The sequence below is a fragment of the Lagopus muta genome, chromosome 25, assembly GCF_023343835.1.
Source record: "Lagopus muta isolate bLagMut1 chromosome 25, bLagMut1 primary, whole genome shotgun sequence".
NCBI classification, from domain to species: domain Eukaryota; kingdom Metazoa; phylum Chordata; class Aves; order Galliformes; family Phasianidae; genus Lagopus; species Lagopus muta.
In genome coordinates, this window is record NC_064457.1 from 4,092,162 (window position 1) to 4,116,009 (window position 23,848).

Consider the following 23,848-nt stretch of genomic DNA (forward strand, 5'->3'; position numbering starts at 1 on the left):
GCTCCAGCTGAGGATCTTGCACAAACACTGAGTGTCTTAAAATCCCTTTGGGGCACAGTTGGCATTGGCAACAGGAGGGTCCTCGTCACTGAGGTTGGCCTTGGTGGCACTGCCTTGGTGGGCAGCTTTGGGCTGCGGTTGGCCTTGGGGAACACAGTGGGCAGTGGGGATATGATTTTTAAAAGGTAAGGAAAGCCAGAATTAATTGGAGTAGAACAGTCTGGAGGATTACAGTGGCCTCTTAGAAAAACAACCCTAATAAATCACCGGTGTGGCAGAAGAACTCCATGGTGCTTATCCAGAAAACGCTGCAACGGCTCCAGCTATTCATTCAGAAAGGATTACACTGAGGTTAAAAGCCCACCACAAGCCTTCAGCGAAGCCAGGAAGTGACACGGCGGTGGGAAATCCCTGCCACAGCACAACGGGACTTTCCACTTTGGTCTCCATCGCTGCACGACGCCGAGCAGAGGATAGGAGGGCAGCAGCTGCATTTCCAGCAGTCAAAACCTCATAAATTTCCCACCAGGGAGCGGTGCGAGGTGTGAGATTGACCCTAAATCCTCACAGAGTGCCGCAGCGCCCACCAGCAGCAGCGGCACGAGTGGACGCCGATGAAGACGGCCCCGATGAGGACGTAGCTGACGCCGATGGCCTTGACGACGTAGATCGTCTCGGGGTCGTCGAGCGAGCGGCGGCGCTCAGCCTGGTAGCTCACACGGAGCCGCAGCCCGGCCACCAGTTTGCCCTCCCTCCAGCAGAGGTAGGTGCCTCCGTCGCTGAAGCGGACCCGGCGGACATGCAGGTGGTTTCCGTGGTCGATGAAGACGCGCATGCTCTTGTTGACCCCCACGAGGTAGCGGGAGCGGTAGAGCCGCACGGAGTCCTTGTCCCACGCCACGGCGTGCTCGGGCCGGGCCCCGGGGCAGGCGATGACCAGATCTCTTCCGAGGGGATGCTTGTAGAACTGCGTGGGGACGCGGGGCAGCCAGGGCTTCTGGCCCAGCTTGTGGATGACGTTGGAGATGGCCTGCACGCCTTCCTGCGGGTTGTCCTCCTGCGGACACGGGGCCACGCAGCTCCGGATCGCCACCTCGGGCTTCCGGTGGCGGCTGGAGCGCTGGAGCCGCGCCGGAACGGCCCTGGAGCCGCAGGAGGTGACGTTGGGCAGCACGGTGCGGTAGCGCGGGTGCAGCCGGGCGCTCTGCACGTAGCAGAGCCCGATGCGCCGCTGCTCGCCTCGCACCCCGCAGCGGTCGCACGTGGTCCAGTCCCAGAAGGTGGTGAAGAGACTGAAGGCCTTCGCCGTGTGATCATCCTGGACGTGCTGTCCCACGTCCAAGAACGCCACCGTGATGTGCTTGGTGGGCTGCACGTCCACGTCATAGCCGTAAAAAAAATCCCCTCTCTGGGTGCCACACAGGTAGTGGCCCGAGTCTGATACCTGGGCACGGAAAACGATGAGGCTGAACATCCGGATGGTGAAACGCTTCAGGACGTCAGTGCCCACGTGGATGTGGCTCGAGTCGAGCACCATGTTGCCAGAAAAGTCTGTCAGGACGGTGGTTTCGTGGCCTCCCATGTTCTTCTGGAAATACCAGACGACGTTGGAGACCTCCTCGGGCTTGCAGTTGCAGGGGAGCTCGAAGGTCATGTCGGCCAGGTAGGCGGCGTTGTCAAACATCAGGAAAGCAGGACACACCATGCGCCTGAATATGTCTTCTTTCTCCCCAATCGCAAAGGAGTGGAGAACATCTGCCATGCAGAGGAGCAGGACGGCTCCCAGCAGCCCCATCTCCATCCTACGTGTCCAAGGGACACGGCTCTGGAACCCTTCCAGCTGCTCTAAGCCTTTCCAGGTGTTCTAGAACGTGCTGTGCTATGGGTTTTGCTATGGGCAACCAGCAGAGAGCTCCATCATGTAGCACGGCCATGGAGGCAAAATGGGGGGGGAACAAGGGAATCACTGCTGTTCTCTTGAGAAAAAGCAAACATAAGGATCACCTTACCAACTCTTCTGTAGACAATGATCATGGAGAACCTCCCTGCTGGCAGCTTCACCTGCAGCCCAGAGCCAGAGGTTTCACACAATATAATTGGAGTTTCATATCCTCCCTGATGTATCAGTATCCCCAGCTCTGATTCTGGGAGCCCCCAGGATCTTCCCTTTTTGTTTAAGACAAAAGGCTTTCTGTTAGCTTCCTGGCTGCACAAAGGCAAAAAGACTGCAGGGACACACACGTCCCCAAGATACATGCCACAAAACCAAGACACGTGCCAAGAGAAGCCTGAAATTGGGGGCCCAGAGAAGGTGGGAGAGGGTGAGATATAGCCAGGCAGGGCTGACTCTGCCTTTTGCTCCTCTAGCTGGGCTTTTGAACAAAATGGACTCGGTAGTTGATTCTGAGCTGAATTCAAGGGAATCTGAGCAGTGCAGTACAGCCTGTGCTCTCCAGCACTCCTGGGAGATCTTCCCACACTAGACCTGCAGGAGAGTGTGGTGGGCAGGTGCTGAGCTGTACCATATGAGAGCCTTTCTGAAGTCTGCAGCCTAAACAGAATGGCTAATCAATCCAGACATGATAACACACAGCATTGGAGAGTCCCCCTGTTACAATGCTGCCTGACAGTTCCTTCTAAATTTCAATTTATGTAGAATTTAGGCAAACCTTGGTCCAGGACCATGGGGTGACAGCATCTCTGAGGTTTACACCAAGTAAAAAAGCTTAAAATGGGTCAGTCCCAGAATTTCTGCCTTGCACTGCATCCCCACCCTCACCAGCCCTGGCTGCGTGGTTAAGCATCAAATGTCCTGGATTACATTTCTTAAATCCAGAGTGACAATGGACAGAGATGAAGAAGGGGAGGAACTACCTGGGTTTTGGTTTCTCCTCCGTACACGTCAGCCTAAATGTTCTTTCCTTCATTTATTCTCCTCACCTAAGAGATTCTTACAGAACTGTCCTGTGAGGACACAGAGATCACAAGAACACAAAGTCTTTGCTAACCTTTATTTGGCAGAACCACTGCTGCTCCCTCAGCTGGCCTGGTAGCACCTCATCAGCTCTGTGACTCTCCTTTCCTCCGCTTCCTTCTGCAAGTCGGTGTCGGTGGGGTGGGCTTCTCCCTCTGCTTCGCCACAGGGACGGCCAGGGGTCCAATAACCCCCACTCATGCTCTGCAGCTTCCTAAACAGATCCCTGGTGCTCTCTTTTTCTGACGTGCTCAGAAGATCCAGGTTTAACCCAAAGCGTTTGGTGCTGGAAAGGCTCTGTAAGATCTGAAGCACAGCATCTCTGTCTTCGTGGCAGACGTTCTGTGCCAGCACGGTAAGGAACTCACCCAGGAGGCCAAAACCCAACTCGGCCTGAAAGATTCTGCTCAAGGCCTTCCCCTCCAGTTTAAGCAAAAGCTGGTATTTTTCTTTTCCACTTTTTAAGCACCTGCGCCAATCTCTGTAAAATTCGGCAGAGGTTCCAGGCAATTGCTCCAGCTCCTGAAGGAGAAAATGATTGTCAAGTTTTCTGCTTTGTTCCTCACAAAGGTTTTTATCCCCCCCCCATCAGCCTGTGGATGTCTGACAGATCCTTCCAGCACAAAGAGCTGCACAAAGCTTGTAAGGCAGCAACACATGCAAAGAGACAAAGGGATACCAGGTTCATCGAGCCCAAGAGAAACCAGAGGACTTCAGAGGAAAATAAAGGAAGAGTGGGTGAGAGATGAAATGCACATGAACACAGGAACCCAAACTGCCCACTCTGGATCCACCATCCACTGAAAAGGATCTCTTGGAGACTGTGATAATCCCACAGAAATTTGGGTCCCTCTCAAGCAAACCAAACAGGTGAAGAGAAAAAAGCTGAAGGGCTTAAAACCCAGAAAGCATATTATTTTATGCATCCTATATGCACACCCTAACCCTGTATAAACAGCCTCACATACTGTCTCGTAGCGTCCTGTAACACAAACACCCACAATCGAGCACCCAGACTGAGACATCCAGCTCAATGTGGCATCTCCAGATAAAAAGAAATCCTGCTTATACGATATGTAATTGAACTGCTGAACTCATACTGCTGCCTGCAGAAGGATTAAAATGTTTGGGCTTTTATACAGATCCTGAGAACGAGGTGCAGCAGCATCAGGCAGTGTCTAAACACGAAATGGAGAGGCCCTGGAGATCAGAGCCTGAGCACTAATGGGATTAAGAGCAGCATTTGCTCTGGGGAGATCACTGCTCAGCCCAAGCAAAGACAAAGCTGCCTTAGAAGAGCTGCAAAAAGGATCTCATCATAAACAGGCAAACGAAATTCACTGTCAAAAATTTCACGCAGAACATTTCCAGCTGGGAACAGTCCAGAACAGAGCGCACCACCAACACTGCCATCGTGCTGCTGGGCTGCCAGGGGTCACCACGGGCTGAAAACACCAAAACAGAGCCAACATTGGGGGCTAACAGGAAACCAACTGAGAGCAAAGTGACCATTTTTTATTTCTGCACATCTGGTGGGTGCCTGCATCAAAATAACCCAACACCAGAGCGGGAAGGGAAATAAGGGAAAGATGGAAGCACGGAGTCCTTCCATTCCAGAAGACACTCAGCTGATCAGGACTTGGAAGAAGTCCTCTGATGGCAGCAGGGCAGATGTCAGCCCCATCACACGGAGCCTGCAGAGAAAATATTTTTGCACCGTTTCCCAACTGCAGAAGTAAGGATGACCCAATGAACTCATCGGGCAGCAGGCTGAAAACAAAGCAGCGCCTTTCCATCTCATGCATAATTAAACTGTGGGGTGAAGAAGAATTGGCTCCGTTCACAGAAGATGTGTTATCTGTGGCCATTAAATGCAGCAATCCAGATGCACAGCCTGGCTCTCAGTCTCCAGGCTGCAGCCAGCTGGAGGAGCGTGGCCAACGGAGGGCACTCTTCCCCAAGAATCCATTGCTGGCCACTGTCAGACACAGGGCACCGAGTCTTCCATCATCTGGTCTTCAACTCTTGATGCAGACACAAAAAAGGAGCTGAGACTGAACCCTGCAGCTCAGAACTGGGTATTCTGAGGGCTTCTTCGCACGTAGAAATAATTCTGAATAGCTCTTGTGCATTAAAGTGACACCCAAATTATTCTGCAGTAATATTTAGGCGTGGGTGAAGCCCCAGAAAGCATCTCCCCTCGCCCAGGGCATCTCCCTCACCTGTGGTATCTCCACCTCAGTGGCTTGCTGGCCCCTCGGGTGGCCTGCACAGGGGTTCCACAGCACGTTTCTCTTGTTCCCCATCTTGTCCTTCTTCTCTAGAGGCCTCAGGTGTGACGCCAGCACGATGTCCCTGCAGGGAACAGGAAGAGGACACAAGGTGAAGCACATGGGTGATGGAGTTGGCGTTTCTACCCAACAGCTTCTGCAGCAGCCAGGGCCCAAGGACAGGCAGGACTCTTCTTCCTCCTGCATTTTCCTAGGGTACAATGAAGATTTTGTATCTTTGGGACTTCCACAGGAGAAGCCCTCCGTTCTTATAGGCATTCTTACTCAGCCACCCCATTACACTGACGTCTGTGACTAATTGCAGCAGCCCGGACTCAGCAGCTCATGTCATTCTTCTCATCCCGTGGGATGAACGTCTGTGCCTGTTGTTCATTAGTCCTCCCAGTAACGAGATTTTCAAATGGGTTCAGGGCTCTGCTGGCCCTCACAAGTGGGGAAGCAGCACCCACGGGGAGAAGCCGTTCTGTTCTCCTGCGGATGACTCCTGGCTGCTGACACCACAGCGCACTGCAGGTTTTGTGAACTGAGCAGGAATGTGATTTTTGATCGTATTCTACCAAGAGAACTGCAGCTGAGTCCTTTTATAGGGATAGGAGAGAAAGCAGTGCCATAAATGCCATTTTAAAGTTTTTCCTTTACTCAGATCTGACAGTGTGGCCACATTCAGGCAGAATGGAGCTGCCAGTGCCACGTGCTCCAGCACTGGATAAGTCTATTGGGGGTGGATAGACCCCCCTGGGTCCATCTATGGATCTTCCCGTGGATGTGAGGGACGGGGACACGGTGGAGGATGCTAGGAGTGTCCCACATTGCCTGCCCAAAAGGAGCTTCCTGCATCCTAGATTGCAAATCTGCTGATGGAGGAGCCGCCGAGCTGCCTTTCAGCAGGACCTGGGCAGAATCACACAGAATCACAGGATGGCCCGGGTTGGAAGGGACCTCAAGGATCACGGAGCTCCAACCCCCTGCCACATTTCATGGCAGTCCAGGCTGCCCAGGGCCCCATCCAACCTGGCCTTGAACACCTCCAGGGACGGACGGGGCATCACAGCCTCTCTGGGCAGCTGTTCCAGCACCTCACCGCTCCCACAGCACAGAACTTCCTCGACATCCAACCTCCATCTGCCCTCCCTCAACTGCAAACCATCTCCCCTTGCAGACAAAGAGGAGCCCTGGGACATCCAGCACGGGCAGGCGAGGGAGGAAGGAAGGCAGGAGGAGCTCTGCAGAGGAGGAACCGCGGCTGACCTGCGATGCGGCACTGCGGTGCAGTGCGGTGCCGTTCGGTGCTGTATTGTGTGCAGTGCTGTGTGCGGTGCTGTGCGGTGCTGTGTGCGGTGCTGTGCTGTGCGCAGTGCTGTGCGGTGCTGTGCAGTGCTGTGTGCGGTGCTGTGCGGTGCTGTGTGCGGTGCTGTGCTGTGCGCAGTGCTGTGCAGTGCTGTGCGGTGCTGTGTGCGGTGCTGTGTGCGGTGCTGTGCAGTGCGCAGTGCTGTGCGGTGCTGTGCAGTGCTGTGTGCGGTGCTGTGCGCAGTGCTGTGCGGTGCTGTGTGCGGTGCTGTGCTGTGCGGTGCCGTGCGGGGCGTTGCGCCCACCTGAACTGCTCGTAGGATTCCACGCGCTGCCGCACGGCGCGCAGCTTGGCGCTGTTCTCCCTCTCGCGCCTCTCGTCGGCCTCCAGCGCCGCCCGCAGCTCCGCCCGCAGCGCACCCATATCCACGGCTCCGTCCGCCTCCATTGGCCCACCTGCTGTCGCGATAGCCACGACGGGAGGCCTCGGCGCGCGACCAGCTGCGGGGATAAGGCTCCCGTTGTGACAGCGATACCCGCTAAAGCGCCTCAGTGGCGACGAGGACCCCGCTGCTGCCGCAACGGCTCGCGGCTGACCCTCATGTCGCGACAGACCACCGGGCCGGCGCACACCGCTCCCCCAGGGATTCCCGTCGCGACAGCCCTCACCGGGCCGTGCACCCTCATTCCTGTCGCGATCGGCCCCGCCCACACGCACCGCCAACCCGGCAGCCTCGCTCCTATCGCGACGGCGCCCCGAGCCGCTCCGCCGCGCCCGCCCCTCCCGTTGCCATGGCGGCAGCGCCGCGCGCCGCCCGAAGGACCCGGCGGGGCTGCCCGCGTCGTGCCTGAAGAGCGGCGGCGCCGCTGCCGCCCCGCGCGGGACGGGCGCCCAGGGCAGCCCCGGTCCTTCCGCTGCGCCGTCGGCGGCGCCAACGGCCGAGAGAGCGGGGAGAGCGCGGCGGGGATCCGGGGTGAGGGGTGCGGGAAAAGGGCGGGGAACGTGGTGCGAGGCCGGGAACTGAGGGCCGAGGGCCGGGGCCTGGGGCTTAGGGCTTAGGATCCGCGTCAGGGGCGGGTTCTGAATGTGCGGCCTTTTCTGGAACTGAGGTGGGGTGTCTCTGAGGCAGGATGTGCGCGTGGGGCTGGCTGTGACTCTGGGGCACGAGCTGGGTGTAGGACTGGTCCTGCATCCGGGGCCGGTTATGGGCTGTGGAGATGAGGCTGGATCGGGATCTTGGTCTGGTCCTGGGGCTGGAATTGAAGCTGAGTTGTGGTTCCAGGGTTCTGCTCCCAGCTCTGATCCCATCGCTTCACTCCCAGCATGGACACTGACCTGTACGACGAGTTTGGGAACTACATCGGGCCGGAGCTGGACTCTGATGATGAGGACGATGAGCTGGGCCGGGAGTCCAAGGAGCTGGACGAGGTGGGTGCACGGCTGTGGCGGGGCTGTGCTGAGCAGCGTGGCCACACACAGGAGGTGTTAAATGTGGCCTGCCCCATGCCTGGCTCCCACTGTGGGGAAAGCTCTCAAGGGTGGAGGGTGCCCTTTGTGCTGTCAGTTTCCTGACTCCTGATTTATGACACTGAGGCTTTACCTCCAGCCACAGTTAAGGTTTCTGAAGCACTTTGGTGCTGGCAGCAGCTCACTGTGAGTGTTGGTTGCAGCTCGAGGATGATGACGATGATGATGATATGGGGGACCACGATGAGGACCACCCTGGGATGGAGGTGGTGCTGCACGAGGACAAGAAGTACTACCCCACTGCTGAGGAGGTCTATGGGCCTGAAGTGGAGACCATAGTGCAGGAGGAGGACACGCAGCCTCTCACTGGTGAGTGGCGTTAAGTCATCTCGTTTGGTCCTCCCATAAAAAGAGAAAGGAATCTGTCAATTTAAAGCTGTGTTCCTGATCTGCAGAAAATCCCCATGCAGTATTTGGGGGTGCTGGGTTCAGGTCACCCATAACAGTGTTCTATTGTTCTTTCTTTTGTTTTCAGAGCCTATTATTAAACCTGTGAAAACCAAAAAGTTCTCATTGATGGAACAGACGTTACCGGTCACCGTCTATGAGATGGAGTAAGTAATTTGCGGAGTTGGAAGCGTGTGCTTTGGTTCAGGCCATCTGTGCTGCAATTTCCTTGCTTCTCATTGCTTACAGGCAAGGTGGGGAGGCAGAGGGGAGTGCTGTACGGAGGCGGGAGCCCACAGGGGGCACTGGGTTTGTTTCTTACTAACAGCAGCCATATAAGCGAGTGCAGCTGGCTCCCGGAGTTTGAACAAAAAAGAAGAGGAGGAAAGCACGAGGCCAACCATTTTACAGCTATTTTGCCTTCCTTGTAGGCAACATGGTGCATTTCCTACTATTTTTCTGATGCCTTTATACTATGCTCACTCCATCAGTAATTAATTCTTACTCCTGCTCTTCCTTGATGTAGATGCTTAAGATGGGGCCATGCAGAAGTCCCGGTGGGACTTAACCAGAAACCTGCAAGCTTGCTATTGATTTCACATTTAGCCTTGATTTAAGACCGATAGGCAAGCTTTTAATTTGTATTCTTATTGATTTTTGTGCTTTTTAAGCTCTTAATCAAAATGTTGTATGCTAAAAAGCCTGCTTCATAAGTGAAAACTAAAGTATTTTTAAGAAGGAGATTATTTGACTGGGCTTACTATCTGCAAATCCATAATCATTGATTCTTGTTTGATAGCTTTCCTTTATTTTGAAGAGTAGCTGCTGATTTAGGTTCTCAGTTCCATTTTGGCTGGGACCTCTGCAGAGGTGACCGGCTCTTCACTCCTCAGCTCATTGCTGGTTCAAAAAAGATTTAAATTCTATTACTGTTTCCTCCAGTCCCTGGGAGCATCAGTGTTTTAAGACCTGAAAGTCAGAATTAAGACCTGAAAGTCAGAATTAATAGTCTGCAGCACCCCGTGGCCACCTTTTAAAAGTGTGTGGGGTGTTGTTATCCACCTCTCTGGTTTAGTTGACTACCTGCCACCATTGGAGCGGAAGCGTTTCCTCATCTGAGCTGCTCTAATCCTGTCTAGAAGAGAAGAAAGGCGTTCAGAGTATTTAATCTCTTGCAGTTTTACCAACTCCGTCTCCTCCCACCCACTGCCATCTGTCCAGGACTCCAACTCTCTTGTCCTCCCCATCTGCAGAGTGGGATTCTTCCTCCGCAGGGCACGAAAGTTTGGAGAGGATTCAGAGGGCCCTCGGGTGGAAAGCGGCGCCTGCTTTTCTTAGACACAGCAGAAGCCTCCAACAGTCTTTTGTGCTTCATCCCTCCAGTTTCCTGGCAGATCTGATGGACAACTCTGAGCTGATTCGGAATGTGACTCTGTGTGGGCACCTTCACCACGGCAAGGTAGTGTGAACATCCCACGTGCGCTGGGTAGCAGTAATGATCTCTCCGTTCCTTTCTTTGGCTGCTGCTCTTTTGACCCCCTGATCCCCGCAGCAGCGTTCTCTCCTGCTCCCGTTGCTCTGCAGTTATTTGTGGCCTTTCTTTCCGTCATGTGGAAGTATTTCTGTAGCCCCTTTTCTGTGTGCCCCGTGGGAGGGGTGGGATTCTGCTGCTGTTTATCTCCTGGAATGAAGTCGCATCTCTTTTCCCCTTGGTTTGGTGTTTTTCAGACTTGTTTTGTTGACTGCCTGATAGAGCAGACGCACCCAGAAATCAGGAAGCGCTACGACCAGGATGTGAGTGAGCTCTGGGTGTCTTCCTGCCTTGGAACGTGTGGGGAAAGTGTGGTTCTGTGGTTAGAATGAGGGACTGGAAAACCGGAGTGCAGTCCTGATTCCAGCTCTGTCACTTGCCATGCTAACAGCGTGCAAAGAGCTGCCATGTTGTGCTGGTCAGTGCAAAACCATGATATTCTGATTCTTGTTTTGTCTTTGCAGCTGTGCTATACTGATATATTGTTCACAGAGCAGGAGGTAAGTGAGCCTTGTAGGACAAACTGCTTTCACCCAGCTGCCTCACGCTTCACTCACAATTACTTACAGTTCCTTCTTCCTCTTTCATCTCATCATCTTTTGTGCCTTCTGCAGTTTGATTATTTTCTTTATCAAGAAAGTGATCTTCTCTAGTTTTGCCAGATCCCTTGTCCAACTGTTTCCCATCTACTGCAGCCCTCACCTCCATGTGTGATTTTACTTATCTACCTCTGTGATGCTGAAAATCCACACAGCATTATTGTGACACACAGGTAGCCCATTAATCTGTAGCAGTAATATCACGACATAGGGGTAAACCAATTATTTTATTTTATTTTATTTTATTTTTTGAGGGGAAAGAGGTGGAAGGGATTCATAGCAGTGGTGGAGGAGGAGAAAAACTGTAATTTCTAATGCACATCTTTCTGCTAGGCTTCCTGTGATGGGAAATTGTAACTGAGTGCTGTGATTGCATGTTGGCATTGGATGGGGATTTTATCAGTCCTTCGCACTGAATGCTGCCATGACCAGAGCAGTCCTGGGGAGCTTCTCTTTCTCTTCAGCTTACTGCTGTGCTTTGCACTCTGTGTGATTGAATCTTAAGTGCTGAGGTGTAACTCAATAGCAGAGCAGTGAAAACACAGAAAAATGCACATCTTCTGTCTCTGGCATTTGTATTTCCTTAGCTGTAATCAGACTCTGGTTGCGTGGCCCCACAGTGGTAGCTGGCCAGTCTGCACCAGCGTGGAAGGAGCAGCTGGGCTGCACAGCAGTGATCTGAGTGCAGGATGTTGGGCTGGAGGGATGTTTGCTTCCCTCAGTCCTGATGAATTCTTCCTTCTTCATCTTTTATCTGGGAACTTTTCATTTCATTCCTTTAACTGGTAATCCTGCTTTGCTGTGTTTCAGAGGGGAGTGGGGATCAAGAGCACACCAGTGACCATTGTTCTGCCAGACACCAAAGGAAAGTCTTTTCTCTTCAACATCATTGACACCCCAGGTATAATCCTGCAAATCCTGTTTCGGGGTGTGTGTAGCTGAAGGCAGCTGGGTGTGTAAAGCAGACGTATGAGCACGTGTTCCTTCCTCTTTGGCCCTCTGGGTAGTGCTGTTGATGGGAGCAGATCGATGTGTGGTAGGAAACCGAGGCCAAATTTCAGGGGGAGGGCATCTGTGTGTTCTGCCTTGCTGGGTGTCAGTGACCCGAGCCGAGGGGCAGCCCCAGACCTGCACTCAGGTTTGAGATTGCTCTCGTTCTCACTTTTCTCCTCATTTTTGTTTGTTTTCTGAAGGTCACGTCAATTTCTCTGACGAGGTGACGGCTGGCCTTCGTATTTCGGATGGCGTCGTGCTTTTCATCGATGCAGCCGAGGGGGTGAGTGTCAGCTTCTCCCAGGCGTCAATTCTGAGCTCGCACCAGAGCCTGGACCCTGCTTTATCATGGAGGGGAGGGGCTCAGCTTGAGTGCTGAAGGGTTTTTGGAGGACACTTGGAGAAACTGCCAAAGTGGGGACTCGGCCCTCCCGCTTCTGTTTCCAGGTCTGATGTGACGTGTGTGACCTGTGGGCTCATATCTGATTTATTTGCATCTCCACTGTATGTAAAATTGAGCAGGTTATTTATACCAGTGATGTCTGAGGGGTAGGACCCAAGCAGTTCGGTTGGGTTAGCACCTACTTTAAATTTCAGGACGATCACTGACGGTTCAGCTGAGGCTTTCCTACAGGCTGCAGCCCTGTGTGTAAGGGTCACTGCCTGGCATGCCCTACATAGCATTTTGAGGAGGGCTTTTGCTAGGGGCGTTGGTGCTCATTTCCCTGCAGGTGATGCTGAACACAGAGAGGCTGATCAAGCACGCGGTGCAGGAGCGGCTGGCAGTGACTGTGTGCATCAACAAAATCGACCGCCTGATCCTGGAGCTGAAGTTGCCCCCTACAGATGCTTACTACAAACTCCGACATATTGTGGATGAAGTTAATGGTCTGATCAGGTAGGGATGGGGGGTGGGTGGCTGGGTTTGTGGGTGGATAGGTGCCGCCAGGGCAGTTGGCAGCAGCAGAGGAATCCCCACACAGGAGCTTTTGCAGCCCATTCATTGCACACCACCTCGGTGAGCACACTTCATCGCACGCCTGTGTGCACATGTGAGCTCAGCCACGCACACAGGCACACGCAGCCACACAGCCACGTGTGCACAGGCATCCCCACACAAGGGTGCACCTCCACACTTGTGGAGGGGAAACTGAGGCACAGAGCAGCTCCAACCCCGTCCCACAGCCCCACCACCGCCTGCTCTCTCTCTTCCCCAAATCCCCAGTCCTCCCTGATGAGCTCCAGGCCAGCAGCAGGGCCGTGCCCAGCCCTGTGTCCCAGCACCCCACAACACTGATTGCTCCCCACACTGCTGCAGCCCCTCCACCCCCCCTCGCCGCCCACTTTCTAATGATCCAGGCAGTGTAAACTGCCTGCCTTTCACCTGCTGCTGTTTGGTGTGGGAAATAAATGTAAACGTCCTCCTTGGTTCATAACATTGATTTATGTTGTTTTTTTTCCCCTTGTCTCCAAAACCTGTCTCCTCTCAGCATGTATTCCACCGACGAGAACCTCGTCCTGTCTCCCCTTCTGGGGAACGTGTGTTTCTCCAGCTCACAGTACAGCATCTGCTTCACGCTGGGATCTTTTGCAAAGATTTATGCAGACACATATGGTGAGGATTATCCAGAAACCTTGCATGCTTTAACATCTCATTTCCTAACCTTTTTGTTGAGGCTTTCCAAGCTGTTCTGCTTCAGCTTTCGCCGTGTATCTATGTGGTCAGTTTATGCACTCTTGAACTTCAGGAAATTGAGAGGTACTGCACATCTGAGCCCCAAGTGACTTTATTATAGTCTCGTAGACTGCAGACTATTTATGAAGGTCTTTCCATGCTGGTAAAAAGCAAAAATAGAGTTCAAACTTGGTTTTAGGTAAATAGTTTCTCCTGATAAATATTCCTGGAGTCAGGAGTTGACGTTTTATATACACCCTTAATCAGAAGAAGCAGCTGGTTCTGTGGCAGTTGAAGACAAGCGTGCGCCTTGCACTCCGTGTGTCCACACAGCTCAGCAGTGAAGCTGTTAAGCTCTGCCTGCCTTTTCCCAGAAGAATCTGAGTCTGAGGTTCAGCTGCAGCCAGGCAGAGCTCAGCCCACGAGGTTTTGCACTTTTGCCCTTCGATCTTTTTTAAGAAACCGTCTTTTTCTGCCTTGGATTTAATTTTCTGTTCCCCAGGTGCCCCCTTGAGGCAATCTGCCTCTTGTAAAAGGGGGCCTTTTGCTTGCATTGCTCGCGTTAGTCAGCGATCCAGCCGAGTTGTGAAGTTCTGTGGTGGGGAATTTGGGGTGATCTGTAGGAAGGAAGGATGCTGTAGATCAGCTCTTGCAAAGAACTTGGCCTGAGGGAGGACGAAGTTGTAGAGGTCAAAGACCGCTGTTCCAGGGCTGCTGCGCGCCTCCATCAGTTTGGAGCAATAAATGAGCTCCCTGGGCACCGCGGAATTAAAGCAGGACGGGGCCCAGCTTTTGGAGGCTGATAAAGCATTCAGCACGGCTGGTGGAGATGTCGTCCATGAGCTGAATTGAGTCCATACCATTCGGCGGTGGTCACCAGGGATTTTGTGTGCAGCCACCACCCTTCCAGTAACGTGAGTTATGGTGGTTTAACTGTCAGAACCGCAGCCACCCTGACATTTCTTATGCTTTCACATCTGCCCACAGCAAAAGCTTGTTTGGAAACAGCTGTAAATTATCACTGCTGTCTTGTTATTTGTAAATCCACCATGACAGCCAAGTACCGTTCCTTCAGCACTTGGGTACTTGGAGAGGCACTTAATGCATCAGCTGAAACAGGAACCTGGAGGTGTTCAGCAAGGCAGAAAATGCTGCGATGAGCCGGCAGGGTGTCAGCCATCCCAGCACCTTTGCAGTCAGGTTGGGAAAATGAGGCAGGTGGAGCTGGGTTCCTGCAGAGCAGAGTCTGACTCCTCTCAGCTGGAACCTCGTGTGTGATCAGGACAGCTGAAATGTTCCTGAGAGGGAAATGTGCAAACGCACGGCGCTCCTGGGGGCCGCTGCTGCAGTCCTCACAGGGCTGTTTTCTGGCCACTTCTCTGCCCAACCTGCCCAGCTCTGGATTTAATCAGTTACTCCAGATGGTACCAAGTGTTCACTCACCAGCATTGCGTCAAAACCTCAGGGCTGCTTTAAAAAGCAAAAATCAGATCTCCAAAATGAGAGAAACGCTGAGTGTCTCTTATTCTTGCTTCTTCCTTTTAGGAGATATCAATTATCAGGAGTTTGCAAAGCGGCTTTGGGGCGACATCTACTTCAACCCAAAAACGTAAGAGGCCTGTTGAGGTGTCTGTTACTTTATATTGATGTTTTGTTTTTTTTTTTTCCTCTCCCTTCCATGTAAACTGTGGGCTAGGTGACCACCTGAGGTCCCTTCCAGCCTGGGCTGCCCTGTGATCTTGTGATGGGCAGAAAGGTTGGGTCAGGCCTCCTGTTTGATGTGATTCTGTGTTCTCCTGAATCCCAGGTGGGAGCAGGGCGCTCTGCTGACCTTTGTTTGGAGTAGGAGTGACTCCGTTATCCACGAGTGCTTCCCAGGGGGGTTGGGAGCAGCAGGCAGCTGGAGAAGAGCAGTGGCTGTGTGTGTTGTGCCAGGTGCTCGTGGTGTGCTCCCTCCTCCCCGCTCTTTTTGTCTTCCAACAGGCGGAAGTTCACTAAGAAGGCCCCAACCAGCAGCTCCCAGCGCAGCTTCGTGGAGTTCATTCTTGAGCCCCTCTACAAGATCTTGGCTCAGGTCCGTGGTGGTTTGTTATCCTGCAGCTCCAGACGTGAGCATGCAAGGACTGGGCACTAGGTGGTGGTATGTCTGGTGCCTGCGGGACTTCACACGTTTCTGGGTTTGAGCATGCATAGAAGTGATGGGCATCTCCTTACAGCTGTTTCTTGCACGTGTAGCCCTATGCCTGTACAGTTAGAACTGCTTTTGCTCTTTGTAAGGTGCTATGATATGGGCCGAGTGATAAAACGAGCCACCCAGCCTGTTTTGGGTGAGCTCTGTGTGAGCAAGGCAGGAGCTGAGAGCGATACCTGGCAATAAGTTCAGGGCCTTCAGCTGCACCTGGGAGCCTGGGGCTTGGGAACAGAACCTGCAGCAGTGCTGACCGGTGCCTGTCGTCCTGCAGGTGGTGGGGGATGTGGACACGACTCTGCCTCGGACTCTGGATGAACTTGGCATCCACCTGACCAAAGAGGAATTGAAGTTGAACATTCGACCGCTCCTACGACTTGTCTGCAAGAAGTTCTTTGGGGAGTTTACAGGTAAATCCTTTTCTGCCGCTGTTCCCAATCACTTACCCTCACATGGACGGTTTAAGGGCTGTAATGCAGACATGGAGTGTCAGCTTGCACGGATTCCTCTCATGGCTTTGCTTTTCCGTGTATAAAAGACAAACTGTTTCCTCAAAGAACAGCTTGAGACACTGCTCACGTTTTCCCCATTGCTGTGGGGGCACTGCGTTGGGATTTACGTTGTGCTTATTGGGGTACGTGTCTTTCTTCTACCCTGCTTAATCACGCCGTGTTACTTTTGCAGGCTTTGTGGACATGTGTGTGCAGCATATTCCCTCCCCAAAGGTGGGAGCCAAGACGAAAATTGAACACACCTACACCGGCGGCATTGACTCCGATCTCGGGGAGGCCATGAGTGAATGTGACCCTGATGTAAGGAAGCCCTTTTGTTTTGTTCCGAGCATCCAAAATGTGCCACATACACCCTCCTTTCACTGCCTTGACAGAGCAGCTGCCTCCTAGACAGCCATCTGCACAGATTTGACTTCCAGCACTCTGAAACCTCTCATCCGATACTGAAACAGATCTCTTCACTCTGAGAAACTTTGGTGCCTGTCAGGGCAGCCCTTGGGAGAGATTACTGTTTGACAGTGTTCAGAACAAGAGTCTGGGTCAGGACTTTGGAGCATGTGGGCGCTGCGGGGTGATTCTGTGTCCTTTTGCTGCCTTTTGTCCCTTTTCCATGAAGTTTTATTCACTCTCCAAGCTCAGAGAAAACTGGCCTGCGTGATGCTGATAACAATAACCCCATATGGGCAAGTCATAAGAAGAATTTCTAAGTTCTGTCTTTTAAACCCATTTGTATCTATAGGTCCTAGCAGGTCTGTGTCAGTTGTTTAGCTGTCTACTGAAAGTGGTTTCTTTCTTTTCCATGGGAAGGGTCCGCTGATGTGTCACACAACAAAAATGTACAGCACAGACGACGGTGTTCAGTTCCATGCCTTTGGCAGAGTGCTCAGTGGTACCATCCATGCTGGGCAGCCTGTGAAGGTCCTGGGAGAGAACTACACCTTGGAGGATGAGGAGGATTCCCAGATCTGCACCGTTGGGCGCCTTTGGATCTCAGTTGCGAGGTAGGAAAAGCTCTGACAAAGTGTTAGTTTTGGAGAGAAGTCACTGGAAGTCATTGCTGTCAGGGATAGGGAGGAGCACAGTGCTGTTAGGGGCCTGAAGCTGCAGAGATGAAAGAGTAGATTTAGTTCAGATATAAGGAAGAATTTCTGTAGTGTGAGGGTGGCTAAATGCTGGAACAGGCTGCCTAAAGAGGTTGTGGGTGCCCCATCCCTGGAAGCATTCAGTCAGATTGCATGGGACCTTGACCAACCTGATCTGGTGGGAGATCTTGGCTTCTGGTGAGGAAATGGTCTTTAAAAACCCTTTCTAACTCCAACTGTTTTATGGTTCTGTCATTCTCCCCTCCTTTTAGGTATCACATTGAGGTTAACCGTGTTCCTGCTGGCAACTGGGTGCTGATAGAAGGAGTGGACCAGCCCATTGTGAAGACTGCAACTGTCACGGAGCCGAGAGGCAATGAGGAGGTACTGTGGGTAGCTGCTGTCACTCAGCCTTGCAGGGACTCAATGTTGGAATGTATCTTAAAAGCACGGGTGGTGAGGTTAAATGAACTCTGCCTGCAAAGAGCCTGGGCACAAGAGCCACCCATGGAAGAGCCGCTCAAATGCTGTCCTTCTGTGGTGCAAAACTTTTTGTCCTCACCTGATTTCAGGCTCAGATCTTCCGGCCTTTGAAGTTCAACACAACATCTGTCATCAAAATAGCAGTAGAGCCAGTCAACCCCTCCGAGCTCCCCAAAATGTTGGATGGTCTCCGCAAAGTCAACAAGAGCTACCCATCGCTCACCACAAAGGTATTTCTGCTATTTGTGTGCTGGCTGTTCTCAGCTGGTGCTGTGGGATACCTCGTAGGCTGATCTTAAAAACAAGTTAGCTTAACTGTGGGATGTTTTGTTTGTTCTGGCTTTTTTTAATGCTGATAAATCCTGATGTTTATGTAGGGCTCTGCGAGACAAGGCCCTGTGAACAATAATGCTGTTAGCTGAACCCTTCTCTTGTTTTTCAGGTGGAAGAGTCTGGAGAACATGTGATCCTGGGAACAGGGGAGCTCTACCTGGATTGTGTGATGCATGATCTGCGGAAGATGTATTCTGAGATTGATATCAAGGTGAGGAGCTGAGGGGGGGGGAGCTCCCAGCTGTGGAAGGGCTTTGTCCTTCAAACTCAGAAGGATGGGAAAACAAACTTTGCACAGTGTACAGGGTGACTGTCTGCCTCTGGTTCCTCCCCAGCGTGCTGAGGTTGTTGCAATAAGTGCCCTGTGGCCCCTGTTACAGAGAGGCTTCTGTGTCAGCCTAAATAACACAGAGCCCGCTACAAACCTGTTGTCATTCCAGGTCGCCGATCCAGTCGTGACGTTCTGTGAGACGGTGGTGGAAACGTCCTCCCTGAAGTGCTTTGCTGAGACTCCCAATAAGAAGTAAGAGCCCTGGGCACCTCTGGGGAGCAGGCAGTGGGGGCAGGCAGTGGAGGTGTTCTGTGAGGGAGCCGTTCCCAGACAAGTGGCAGCCTTCCATCTGCTGAACCCCCAGTAGCACACTGAGTCCCACAGATGTTTGCGTGTTCTCTGTGAGCTGTCAGAATGGAGGGAATAAAGAGAGATCCACGTTCTCCTTTCCTTTAACTGAATTTCACACCCTCTCAGCAGTTTTCTGTTGTTTCCAAGACTGGGAGGTGTATTGGGATCATAGAGCAGGTGCCGAAGAGCCCATTACTGCCTTCAGTAACTCCACAGACTTTGTGAAAAGTTTCGTCTCATCCATTCTTAATCTTGAAATTAATGTACTCCTTTCTGGTGTCTTGCAACCCATTCTGGTGTCTTGCAACCTAGTCTTATTTTCGTGCTCCAGCAAGGTGTTATGAGATAGGCACGAAAGAGGGAGGCCTGGTACAGAACACAGGTTGAAAAAGCAGAATGAAAGTACAGCATGTTTTAACGCTGAGTTTTCACGCAAGTCATGATCTGTCATACATTGCAGATAGTTTTACTGTATTCCACTGTGCTTTCTGGTTCTTCTTGACATCTTTTTACTGATACACTGTGGCTGGAAGTCTTGTTTTTGGGAACAGACAGGCTTCTGACTGTCTTAGAGGTGCAGGACAGGTGGAGTGACGTGCTCTAGGGCCAGAGTTCCCATGTGAATGAGGTTCTCCAAGGCAACATCCCTTGTGTCTGACACTTCCTTCTGCAGCCAGTATGAGCTCTGGACATCTGGCAGGGAGGGATGGGGCACTGCTGTCCCTTAGCAGTCTGCTGCTAGAGATGAGCAGACTTGGGAGAGCAGTTGTTAGCAGCGTGGGCTGTCTTTACAAGCACAGCAGTAACGCTGAAAGACATGGATGGCTTCATCTCTCTGGCTGTGCTGCACAGTCCCCGAGGTCCTGCCAATTACTCCCATTTCCGTCATTCTGTGGACTAATTGCAACTGTGTCTCTTCTGAGGAACAAGATCACGATGATTGCCGAGCCTCTGGAGAAGGGACTCGCGGAGGACATTGAAAATGAAGTGGTGCAAATAACGTGGAACAGGTATGGACAATTTGGGGAGAGCAAGAATCCTTTCAGAGGGAAATAATTGGGAAAGTGGGGAGTGCTGGGATCTGCAAGTATCAGTCAGCAGCTCCCAGGCAGAGATCCTGGGTGCACCATTAATGCCAGTGAGTCTGGGAGCGTCCTGCCCCAGCAAACAGTTTGCTCCATGTAAAGAGCTGAGACTGTTTTTATGTGGAACAGGTTTATGAACGTGAGTGCAGATCAGATGCTGGTTTCTTAAACTTTCTTCTGTTCTTCCATCAGAAAGAAGCTGGGTGAATTCTTCCAGACCAAATATGACTGGGATTTGCTGGCTGCCCGTTCCATCTGGGCCTTTGGGCCGGATGCCACTGGCCCAAACATCCTGGTAGATGATACTCTGCCCTCAGAGGTGAGAAACAGGGTTACCTTTGAGTGAAACGTTTATTCTCCTCTGTCCAGAGGTGGCAATTCCCTCCAGGTCCTGCAGCAGGGTCCTACCAATAGGAGTTTTTGTTGGTCTGTCATATCTCAGATGTATTGAGCTTCCTCCACCATGCTCATTGCATAGCTGGTGAACTGCCTGCTGCTTTTCAGTCTACAGTTTGGGCCAGCATTCTCAGAACTGGCAACTGAACAGCCTGTCTTTAAGGGTTACCAAAATAGGCACTTTTAATTTATGAGTATGGATGTCAAACTCTGAAGATGATGATTCTGGGGGGTGCAGGAGAACATGGCTGCTCATCTGATAACCAGCTTTTAAACACTTGGTCTGTCTGTTCCTGCCTCGTGAGGAACGTTTGCTCTCTCTGTCTGTAGGTGGACAAGGCACTGCTGGGCTCCGTGAAGGACAGCATTGTGCAGGGATTTCAGTGGGGGACCAGGGAAGGGCCTCTCTGCGATGAATGTAAGTAGAACCTGTGTAGAAGTGGGGCTGATGGACGACCAAATTCAAATATCTGCTGGGGGGTGTCAGTGGCTGAACTTTCTCTGATGGCTGTGTCTCTTCTGCGACCCTTGTGCTCAGAGTCTTTGGGGATACATGGCTGGTGCTGGTAGGGCAAGGACATCTGCTGAGGTGCTGTTGTTTCTTCCTCAGTGATCCGCAATGTGAAGTTTAAGATCCTGGATGCAGTGATTGCTCAGGAACCCTTGCACAGAGGTGGAGGACAGATCATCCCGACGGCACGCAGGGTGGTGTACTCAGCTTTCCTGATGGTGAGCGTTGCACTGGGCGTGATGAAAGCTGAGCCTCGTGCAGTGCTGGCTCCTGTGGTGGCTCAGGGGCTCAATGAGCGCAGTTGTGCGTGTGCTGCGGTGTCTGCCACGAGGATGGTGTGACTTAAACTGCCTTGTGAATGTTTGCAGTGCCCTTCCAGGCTGGCATGCGGGTTTTGCAAGTGGTCACGTTCCAGCCTGGCTGGAATCCTGCCTGCATCTGCTCTGTCTCATGCTGTGCAAGTGTTAGACTTGCTGGGAAAGGTGGGAATGTGAGAGAGGGAACACAACGTGGGCAGGAGGAGAAAAGCACAGAGCTCCTTTGTTGGGGTTGGTTTGGGCACACAGTGGGCAGCAGGAACCCTCTGATCCCCACTCGGGTGCTGCTTGAGCAGTTTGACAGCTTCTGATCCTTTATGTGCTGCAGGTTGCACTGCTGCAGGCTCATCTGCTGTGTCCCTTTCTGCCCCCAGGCCACTCCTCGTCTGATGGAGCCCTACTACTTTGTGGAGGTGCAGGCCCCAGCTGACTGCGTGTCGGCCGTGTACACCGTGCTGGCACGGCGCAGGTGAGCTGCCATCACCTGAGCAAAGCAGCAGCTGGGATCCGGGTGGTAGAGACCTCTGCAGTCCTTTTTGGGGGGGGGGGGCTGATGTGGAAGTGAGGGGAGAGGGTGAAGTCTGTCCCCTGTGCTGTGCGGGGAGGGGATGCCCAGCACCACGTCCAGCACTTGGCTTTGTGCCTGGTTCTGTTGGAGCATCGGAGAGGAGAAATAAAAGGGGGCATGTAGGAAAAGGAATGTTTTGCCTTTCTGGCAGAGGCCACGTGACGCAGGACGCTCCGATCCCGGGCTCCCCTCTGTACACCATCAAAGCCTTCATCCCTGCCATTGATTCCTTTGGTTTTGAGACAGACCTGAGGACCCACACGCAGGGGCAGGCGTTCTCACTGTCTGTCTTCCACCACTGGCAGGTGAGTCTTGCTGGGAAGGAGGGGATGGCACATGAGGCTGTGCTCTGTGCAGCAGCTTACACAGGGCAGGCCAAACATCCTCAGGATCTCCAGTGTGGGCGTTGGAGCTGGTGGAGGCTTTGTGCACCTTCACAGCCATGAAGCATCTGCCAGAAGCTGGAGGCTTTGCTCCATGTTACCCAGCGTTTCCCCTATTAGGAGTGCTGAGTGCTGCTCCCTGAGCTCAAGGGTCTCTCGGTGCCTGAGAAGGCACGCTGTGCTGGGTGCTGTTTGGGTGCACTGAGCTCTGGTGCTCGGGGAGCACAGGGCTTGGACTTGTTGCTGTGCTGCGATTGCCACCTTTCAGCTTTGTCTCTCAAGGAAAGCCTTTTGGTCACACTCCATTAGTGACTTCCTACAGGATCGGTCACAGGTGGCAATGTGACTGTTTCTCCCTGCCTGGAGAACAGATGCCACGCTGGGGCTTTGTGACACCCAAAGGTGTCGCACCTGGGGTGTCTGCGGGGCAAGGCACCAGAGCCTTTGCAGCTCAGGCTCTCCTGGAGCTCCCAGCATTGCTCTCAGCCATGGTCTTATTGCAGATTGTGCCTGGTGACCCTTTGGACAAAAGCATCGTCATCCGCCCCCTGGAGCCTCAGCCAGCCCCACATCTGGCCAGAGAGTTCATGATCAAGACCCGGCGCAGGAAGGTAAGCCTGCAGGGCACCAGGATCCGTGGGATCTCTGCCAGGGTGGCTGTATGGCTGCTGGCATGCAGAGGAATAACACAGATTTGGGTTACTCTACAGGGCTTGAGCGAGGATGTGAGCATCAGCAAGTTCTTCGACGATCCCATGTTGCTGGAGCTGGCCAAGCAAGACGTCGTTCTCAACTACCCCATGTGAATGCATCTCTGCTGAGCCCAGGGAGCCCAGTGAGCCCAGCACATCCCCACCCCTCAGATCCTCAGATCCCACTTGTATGGCTGGAGAAATCTCTTGGGGTGTTTGTGCACCGTGTGCTCAGCGCCTGCCCCACGCACAGTGCAGCCTGGGGCACCGATGCTTTGTGTGTTGTCAGAGCTCTGTGTGCAGCGAGGAGGTTTTCCCTTTAGATCTGCTCTCTGCAGGCACACAGGTGTGGTCTGGGCTGCAACGCATCAGCTTGAGCCAAATGTTTGGGCTCCTGGGCTGTAAGGCTGCTGGGTGAACTCTGCTTTTGGCAGTGCTGCCCATGGTTGCTCTGCCTTCCTTTGGGGCAGGCGCAGTGCTGAGGGCAGGGGCTGTTCCTACCAACCTCCCCAGGAAAAGGGGCAAGTCCGGATTTTAGCCTTTTTTTGTACATGTTTTTGGAACCCTGGTAAACATTGAATACGAACTTCCACCCAGAGCTCAGTCTGATCCTTTTGGCAGATGGGAGAGGGGACAGTGCCCTGGTCGCTCCCACCGCAGCGCTGCTTTCTGTCTTTGTCACTGTGTCCCAGCCAGGACAAGTCATGCAGGCACTCCTGCATTAACCTTTTCTTCCTTTCTTGCTAGGCTTTGGCCCACTGCTGTGTTTTCAGAGGCTCCAGAAGGCTCAGCCCCATTGCAGCAAGGGCTTTGTCCCTGGAGGGGGGGGGGGGGGGGGGGGGACATCCATCATCCTTCCAGCACAGCTCTGCCCCCAGATTTGTGCTCTAGGCCTGGGTGTCAGCTCTGGGGGGCTGTGCTGTTCCCTGTGGGCAGACCCCCAAGTATCTCCCCTTCTCCCCACCCACCCCATCTCTCTGCACACCCCAGTGGGTGCAGGACGGGGCGGCAGCGTGGGAAGCGGTCAGTTCTCACACAGGATGCTCCCAGTGGGATCGCAGCTGGAAAACACTGACCTGCAACAGCCGGCCCCACATGCGGGGTGGAAATTTTCCACGGATGCAGTCATTCTATGGGAATGGGGAATGTGTGCAGGATGGGGGGGGCTGGAATTCCTCCCTGTCTGCCCGGCCATGGGGCGATGCAGTGGTAAACTGAGGCACGGCAGCATGGGGAGCTGGGAGCGGGGCTCTGTGCGTGGCCTGAGTTCAGCAGGGCTCGGCAGGGGGGCAGCAGGAACACGGGGCACACAGTAGGAGCAATGGGGCCCCGCTGCAGTTGGAGCAGCAGCTGGGGTGGGGCCTCACGTTGGCCCCATTAGTGCAGCACTCACAGCCCCAATGGGGTCCTG

General features: G+C 53.1%; 3 protein-coding genes across 6 annotated transcripts; 1 reads left to right on the plus strand and 2 right to left on the minus strand.

Moving 5' to 3' along the window:
- Positions 1-458: 458 nt before the first annotated feature.
- Positions 459-2,092, minus strand: FAM187A (family with sequence similarity 187 member A). Its single transcript, XM_048926871.1, has one exon. It carries the CDS (start codon positions 1,799-1,801, stop codon positions 557-559), a length of 1,245 nt encoding a protein of 414 aa, XP_048782828.1. The 5' UTR covers positions 1,802-2,092; the 3' UTR covers positions 459-556.
- Positions 739-23,029, plus strand: EFTUD2 (elongation factor Tu GTP binding domain containing 2). 4 transcript variants are annotated; one of them, XM_048926869.1, is made up of 28 exons: positions 739-763; positions 7,836-7,981; positions 8,224-8,389; positions 8,556-8,634; positions 9,851-9,926; positions 10,196-10,261; positions 10,463-10,498; positions 11,408-11,498; positions 11,791-11,873; positions 12,322-12,488; positions 13,081-13,205; positions 14,811-14,874; positions 15,249-15,339; positions 15,728-15,863; positions 16,138-16,265; positions 16,773-16,966; positions 17,320-17,431; positions 17,620-17,760; positions 17,973-18,074; positions 18,304-18,386; positions 19,409-19,495; positions 19,763-19,889; positions 20,297-20,384; positions 20,577-20,695; positions 21,169-21,263; positions 21,514-21,667; positions 22,249-22,356; positions 22,456-23,029. In XM_048926869.1, exons 2-28 carry the CDS (start codon positions 7,877-7,879, stop codon positions 22,549-22,551), a joined length of 2,919 nt encoding a protein of 972 aa, XP_048782826.1. In that variant the 5' UTR covers positions 739-763; positions 7,836-7,876; the 3' UTR covers positions 22,552-23,029. The 4 variants fall into 4 exon arrangements, with proteins under 4 accessions (XP_048782826.1, XP_048782824.1, XP_048782827.1 ...); XM_048926867.1 differs by lacking the exon at positions 739-763 and adding an exon at positions 7,418-7,526; XM_048926870.1 differs by lacking the exon at positions 739-763 and adding an exon at positions 7,430-7,526 and having other exon boundaries at positions 7,876-7,981.
- CCDC103 (coiled-coil domain containing 103) lies at positions 2,103-7,370 on the minus strand. The gene is made up of 4 exons (XM_048926872.1): positions 7,271-7,370; positions 6,858-7,053; positions 5,197-5,329; positions 2,103-3,496 (listed from the first exon to the last, which is right to left on the minus strand). Exons 2-4 carry the CDS (start codon positions 6,998-7,000, stop codon positions 3,038-3,040), a joined length of 735 nt encoding a protein of 244 aa, XP_048782829.1. The 5' UTR covers positions 7,001-7,053; positions 7,271-7,370; the 3' UTR covers positions 2,103-3,037.
- Positions 23,030-23,848: the final 819 nt, after the last annotated feature.

Coding starts and splice junctions, on each gene's coding strand:
- FAM187A (XM_048926871.1), bottom strand. CDS start 1,801: ATGGAGATGGGGCTGCTGGGAGCCGTCCTGCTCCTCTGCATGGCAGAT.
- CCDC103 (XM_048926872.1), bottom strand. CDS start 7,000: ATGGAGGCGGACGGAGCCGTGGATATGGGTGCGCTGCGGGCGGAGCTG. Junction 5,330..6,857: donor GAATCCTACGAGCAGTTCAG/GTGGGCGCAACG, acceptor TGTTCCCTGCAG/GGACATCGTGCTGGCGTCAC. Junction 3,497..5,196: donor CTGAGGTGGAGATACCACAG/GTGAGGGAGATG, acceptor TTTCTCCTTCAG/GAGCTGGAGCAATTGCCTGG.
- EFTUD2 (XM_048926869.1), top strand. CDS start 7,877: ATGGACACTGACCTGTACGACGAGTTTGGGAACTACATCGGGCCGGAG. Junction 20,385..20,576: donor AGGGCCTCTCTGCGATGAAT/GTAAGTAGAACC, acceptor TTTCTTCCTCAG/TGATCCGCAATGTGAAGTTT. Junction 21,668..22,248: donor CTGTCTTCCACCACTGGCAG/GTGAGTCTTGCT, acceptor GTCTTATTGCAG/ATTGTGCCTGGTGACCCTTT.